This window comes from Tupaia chinensis, unplaced genomic scaffold, assembly GCF_000334495.1.
Source record: "Tupaia chinensis unplaced genomic scaffold, TupChi_1.0 Scaffold000639_1, whole genome shotgun sequence".
Classification (NCBI taxonomy): domain Eukaryota; kingdom Metazoa; phylum Chordata; class Mammalia; order Scandentia; family Tupaiidae; genus Tupaia; species Tupaia belangeri.
Window position 1 is genome coordinate 2,048,586 of NW_006160160.1, and position 7,195 is coordinate 2,055,780.

Consider the following 7,195-nt stretch of genomic DNA (forward strand, 5'->3'; position numbering starts at 1 on the left):
TATATATATATATTTCCTGTTTTAAACTGTTTTATCTATTTGAAATTAAACTAATTTACCAGCATCATTTACAAATTTCATGAGATTTTTTTCCAAAAGGAGGAGTATATTTTCGTTCCAAGGAATTTTTTAGAGTACTAACAATAAAACAATCAGATAATTTTCTTCCCTAAAGAAATGAAAAGGGAAATTGGGAAAGGAACCAGACCCTGTGGCTCTCTAGACCTGAGGTGATAATGGGAACAGACAGAGAATCAGAACGGCTTGTGTTGCTGCCTGGCACCTGGTGGATAGTAGTGACACCTGGTCATAAGAATATTCAACCTTTTCTTTTATTCATTAGAACATTTTGTTTTATAATTGTATGACCTCTTCTAGAATATAAAAACAAGATTTTTTTCACTTCAGCAACTCAACTAAGTATTTGGATTCTGTGTTCTTTATAGCATATAAATTTTTTAGCAGTCATATAAACTAGGGAACAATTTTATGTCTCTCTTAATAATGTTTCTTGCCTCTACTCCATTCACATTTAATAACAATGCCGACGATGTCCAACCGGCTGGTATGAAACATAATTTTCCACAGTAAGCTTTGACTAAAGGAAGTATGCATAAGCCTTTTAGTCAGCCATAAATAAATCTCAAATAAAAAGACAAATAAGCATTTTAAATACTGGCTTAAATGTCATTTTCAGAAAAGCCCGTACTTACTTTAATTCATGGAATTTTAGGGATAACATACTTGCTTATACTGTATACTCAAAGAAATTTTTTTAGCATCTTTGGTTTTTTAGTCTTGTTTCAGAGCCTAGAGACAGTACATCTATAAATCAAAAAAGAGCCATATCCACCTTGGAAGCAAACAACAAATAGCCTATTTTCTGTTATAAAAGGAAATAATAAATGACTAATCCAGACCTTTAAGTATTAAACGGATTGGATTTAACACGATTGAAAAAACTCAAATGAATAGGGTAGTGGAATTAATTGCTGTTTGTTCATAAACAATAAATATAGGGGGCTTTTTAAAAGATAGAAGCCTGGGCCCCATTAAATTAGTGTTCGGTGCTGGAGCCAGATGGACAGCGGATGCGCAGTCTCTGTGGAGAAAACCAGCCCAGGTACTCCCTTGGGAGTAGGTCCAGACACATTGGTATGTCCATTGAGCTGTTAAAGTAACTTGGGTAGACTATTGATTACTTCTTATTTTAAAAAATGTGTGCATGTGTGGCTGGTACCTATGCCCAGGGTTGGATCAGGGAGGTGAGCGACTTAGTATCATATCCCCACTCCGCACATGAAACTCTGAAAGTTATGATTTTTTTTTAAATTGTAGCTGGTCTGCTGATCAAACTACTTACTGATGAGCTTTCAGATAAACTATCTCATCTGAGTATGAGCATTATTCACAAAAGAGTGCACTTATTTAAGAGGCCATTCTAAATTATGAGCTTCTTACAGTTGTCTCTCTTCTACCACTGTCGGCTATAGTAAGGCAACTCCCTGATAACATTATTTGTCAAAAACCTACAAAGAGAACTTATTTTAAACTTGAACACCACAAGGGAATAAGCTAGAGAAGCACAACCCAGAAAATTATTTCAAGGTGTTTTGAATTTTGATTCAAGCAGTTTCTGTTTGGTTTTTCCTAAGTGGTTTATGTTTTAATAAGCCTGTCCTTTTCAAGGAACACTTTCCTAGAGCAAACTGTATGTAAAGTTCTTTAGAATGACTTTGCTTATATGATGTGGTAGATGGAATCTGAATTGTTTGGATATGAATTTACCTGCAAAATCCTCTAGGCCAGAAGAGATCATTGAAATGCTATGAGGTTGGAGTCTATGAAAACTATTCAGAAATAGTATTTTAAACTTACTGATTATATTAAATGTTTTATTACGATGTAAAATTATCGCTCTCTTTATTATCAACTAATATTTCATCAAGTTTCATCAGCCCCTATATTCAGATTATCCCAAAATATGAACAATACATTAATGCCATAAGAAATTTAAACATCTGAGTGTGTTGAGATAAAAAAAATCTACATTTTTCACAAACAATTGAATAGTCTTAAAATTTATAACTACCTATATTGGGCCTCCATGACAAATGTTTATATTTCAGAAGGTTTTCAATTGATATGTGTGCCTTCTGCAAATGAAAAATCTTTTTAAGCTAAGAGTCCTCACCTGTTTGCTCACCAGCGATCTGAATAAAGGGCATTCACTGTTTGTCTACACAAGTACATGCTTATGTTTAACTCAGTGTATTGGGCAACTCTGATCTATAGACACAGAACCATTTATGATATAAATGTTGGAAATATGCTTTGCATGCAAGCAAGGCCCAGATTACGAAAAGGTAAACGTTACAGAATAATATGTGGTGTATATGCATCTTTAAAACAACCTACAGCATTCATTTTGGGTAAATATACTTTTCTGCATGAAATCGTATTTAAAAGCTAACTTGCAGCAGCGGTTTTTTTTTTGGTGACAATTCAATATTCTGTTCTTTTTGTGGGTGTTCTGTTTGTTTGCAGTCAGATGAGTGAGCCTCATAGCGGTTTGACGCTCAAATGTGCCAAGTGTGGAGTAGTTTCAACAACAGCTTTGTCAGCCACCACCGCCAGTAACGCCATGTTAGTCCCAATCATTTACATCTTCTTGTTACAAATCTTTTACAGTGCATGTGAGAAAATGCTATAATGAAAAAACAGTTTTTGTTTGCTAATACTAGAGCTGAGAGCATACTTAAATATTTATAATTGGCAACTGCCTTTATAACTATTGTGGGATAGTCTATAAAAAATAAATAAACTCTCAAATGCTATCTGCCTGTGGTTTCCAAGTTAACGGTCTTGGTGCCACATACAAAAAAGCTTTGTTGAACGGGGGTTTGGTGATGGCCTGGGGCGTGACGTGCAGCCACGTAATGTTTTCTCTCTGTCTCTCCGCAGGGCATCTCTTTGGAGCTCCTGTGTGGTATTACCCCTTCTGGCTCTCACTTGGATGTCTGCAGTTCTGGCCATGACAGATAAACGCTCCATATTGTTCCAAATACTGTTTGCTGTGTTTGATTCATTGCAAGGCTTTGTGATAGTCATGGTCCACTGCATTCTTCGGAGAGAGGTGAGAAATATAATTCTTCTGGGAAAGAAGAGTGATGGTTGCTAGGGTTTTTCCTTGCTAACAAGATGATCTTTTATTTCAATATCTTTATCTTCAGATTAAAGCTGTTCTCTACCGACAATCACTTCAGTGTTAAAGCTGAAGAGAAGATTTGAGGCATAGTTTGGGAGGGTCCCTGGCCCTTTGAAAGTGACAGATTAAAATAAATGGTACTGTGCAAGGGGAAATACAGACAGAGGTACCAAGAACGAGGGCGATTAGATTCTAGAGAGGCTACAATGCAGTTACTGGGATAGATAAGTCTGTTAGAGAAACTGCGGGATAAGAGGGCGGAGGGCAAATTTTTAAAAGGCACAGTTCATAAACATAATGTACTCATATATCTTAAACCCATTTCCTGATTCATGCTTCTACACAAGACAAAGCCTTGTTTCTTATATTAGCTCATTTTATTTTAGATAGAAAAGCTTGAAGGTTAGTAACTGGTTCTTTTGTCTCTATACTAAGCTGTGGCTAAAGTTACTAACGAATAATGATTTTGATATGGATGTCTATGCTCAGAAAATATAAGAGATATACACAGCGGGCCGTGATAGGCAGGAATTGTCTCCAAAAACTGTAGACCCTCATCTCAGCATTTCTCTGGGTTGTGATTGAGGCTTATTTTCAGCAGTGAGAAAAGAAAGAAGTCATTCTTCCTGAGTGGAGACTCTGACTAGTGCAAAATCCTCACAAGACAGTAAAAGATTTTAGATTTGACTTGTTTAGGGATAAAATGTTGTTTTGCCACCTGTGCGAAAATTATTCTGAATGTTTGCAAGCACTGACACAGTATTTACAAGGTTTATGAGTCATTTGAGCATTGACTCTGGGGATGAGCAGTGACTAAAACACACACTGACACAGTGCCATGCTACGATTTTGACAAAATGGTCTACTTTGTCGTTTTTGCATTATCTCGCTTGTCTGAGGATTTTATTACAATGTGCACATTGCCAAGAAATACACGTGCATATGAATGCACGTGATATAGTTTTTACAATGACATGTGAAAATAACGAAAAGCTTTTACCTCATTTACCAAATGGGGAGAACAGGATTTCTGAGCTATTTTGGTAAGATACAGATGTCCACAATAAATCCACCTGTGTATTCTAGAAGCATTCTATTATGAAAGGCAATGAAAACAGATGAAGAGTGACTTCACATTGCAAGGGGAGAGAAGTATATTATCATTTAAAAATTATGATGAGCTTACAGTTGCCAAGTCCTACTATTCCCTCATCACAAATTTCTAGCTAGAATACCAGCATCAAAAAGTCTTCCAAGTATTGAATTCCTTATAGATCAAAGGAGTAAATGTTAAAAGGAAGTTGAATAATAATTAAGGCTATGTTCTCTAACTGTCTTGTGGGTCTTCTCTAGTAATATTATCTCTAATATATTTAAGTAACACAATGAGTAGATACATAATGCATTTTTTATTGAAAATTAAGGCTGAACCATTGAGAGTTTTAAGCGGAATGCATGAAATACTTACAAGCAGTTTTCAGAAAATATTAATACCTTAAGTGTTAAAAGAGTAGAAAAGGCTCATCTTTAAATGACTTCTTTTTCTTCAGAAATAATCTTTCTAGAGGGTCTTGGGCTTTAATAAAAATATACAGGTTTTTAAAAGACAGAAGTTATGATGGTTTATTATTAAATTTTTGGTGCTTACATGAAGAAAAGCATTTGGCACAAAAATCCTTGATTTCCATCAGAACTTTTCCATACTTGCTAATTGGACTATTAACTGTCAAAAACATGATTTAAGGATAATTAAATCAAATCACATAATAAATGCTTCTGCTAAAGTGGGTGTCTGTAAATATATGTTTTCTGTATTAATGGAGAATAAAAATACAGATATTATCCCTGTTGTTGCATTTTCAATGATTATCTCAAATTGAATGATTTTGTAACTGATAAATTAGTAGCAAGGTGTCATAGTACTTAGTTCCAACACTGAAGTGAATAATCACATATCCCAATGATTCACACTGAACCTTAAAAAACACCCTGAAACGTGGCTATCAATACGCAGAGCAGAATTCATTTGAAGGGCAAGTCTACAGAATTCTAAGAGGAAATTATTATTATTTTAACTAGACACTTGTTTAAAAGACTTTTAAAAGAAAAAGGAACAAATTCTTTTTGACATTTTAAATGTACTGGGTTGTATCACACAGTACTTATCACGTTGCCCTAACATTAAGCACAGTCTAAGAGAAAGAAGCATTTTTCCATGTGCTCCTTGTCTCCTGTGCAGAACAGTTCAATAAAAACACACCAAAGCAAGTGAGGGAAAGTGCTACCTGTGGAAGATTGGGTAATGATTCCTATCTAGTAATCTGTTTGATAATCTGTAGCAATCCTAGGAATACAATTTTATCCCCACTGTTTTTTCACTTTAAAATATTTTCTTCAAAATAATCAAAGATAACCGATGGGAACTTTTCTTTCTTGAAAATGTATGAACAATGTATAAATATTCCTATTTGATTTAGAAACTGGATACATTATATATATTTCTATTTCTATGTATTTTTTTATCATATACTAACATAATTTGGTCCTTTTTAGTCTTTAATGGTTGTCCCAGTATGAATTCAAAACACTTTATCCATTTTTACCTATGCAGTCTTTCTGTAGAGAAGGGAGTGAAATATAATCTTTCAGTTGAAGGAGTAAAGAAAGGAAATATTGTAACTACGGCATTTTGAATGTGGAGTGTATGGAGCCTAATTTATTTTAAAAGTACACTTGCTTTTAATGTGTCAAGCATTAAAACTAAAATCATTTCCAATCATGAGCAAAGGGAAAAATCACCCCTCTGGTACTGCCAACGCAATTACATCCCACTTTGGGGGGAAAGAAAAGTACAGACTGAATATTTGCATTGCTCTTTATTTTGATCTCCACACCTGATCTCGTAATATTTAAATTTCATAAAATTCATCTTTTTGAAAATATCATTTCTTATTCTGAAATAGCGTTTTATTTTGAATTGCTTTAGTGAATGCCTCTGGAAAAAAGGAGAAAACAAAGAAAAAAGGATAAAAATTTTCGACTAAATTTGATTTATCACAATACATCACTTTTGGCAACAAAACCTGGGACTTAGAAGCTAATATATATTATAGGTAATAAGATAGAATCTACTGAAACAAGTACGGAGGTAGTCTTCATTTATCTATCATTTGTTGATTAGAATTCATCTGGATTAAGCAGATAACAGTGTATACTATTTACTATTCTCCACATTGCTATGGAAATTGAAACTACACAAGAGTTATGAAACCTTTGAAATAGTTCCTGTTGCTAGGAAACCACTTTCTTGGTGCCTGCACATTCTTCTCATCTCTCTGTCTCTGGCTGTGCCTGGCTCTAAGACAATCTTACAGCTTGATGTTAGGAGGGGAAAATAACAAGATTGTGATACAGAATAAGCTACAATAAAATCCTTTCACTAAAGGAAGGAAAAAAATGAAAAGGCTTAAATGGATAATTTTGTTGTTCCATTGTGTGAGGACCGCATGTCTGTTCTGTGGCATCCCTAACAGGGCCTGGCTCTTTTCTCTTTTTCAAGCCCTAGCAAGAGGTTTCGGCTGCACCAGATGAGGTCTCAAAGTCTTCATCCAAACCCGTGAAGTGATTTCTGTAGCAAAATACTTAAATAAACATGAATTGTTCCCTCCCTCGCTCCCTTCCTTCCTTCCACGTTTGCCTCCATCTTTCTTTTTTTGTTGTTTCCCACTTCAGTCTTATTCCATCAAGAGTACAGAAACTCAAAATTATTTATAAGCACAGGACAGTGGATATATAAAGAGACAAGCATTCTCCCTAATTTAAAGCCAATATTTGCCCAAAGTAAAGCATTTTTGAACATAAAGGCAGCCAGTAGTAGCTAGACAACAATTTGAAAAGAGTCCAAATTGCATATAATATAAGTCAGAAGGGGAGTAGCATGAACCTCAATGTTTATAAAGAAATTAGGTATGATTCGTTAGTAGGGAA

General features: G+C 34.7%; 1 protein-coding gene across 1 annotated transcript in view; it reads left to right on the forward strand.

Moving 5' to 3' along the window:
• The window catches only part of ADGRB3 (adhesion G protein-coupled receptor B3), an 841,452-nt gene that overhangs the window by 785,399 nt on the left and 48,858 nt on the right, over window positions 1-7,195 (forward strand). Inside the window, exons 25-26 of the mRNA XM_006159627.3 lie at window positions 2,548-2,646; window positions 2,965-3,136. Coding sequence (XP_006159689.1) covers window positions 2,548-2,646; window positions 2,965-3,136 — 271 coding nt within the window. The remainder of the gene's footprint in view (window positions 1-2,547; window positions 2,647-2,964; window positions 3,137-7,195) is intronic.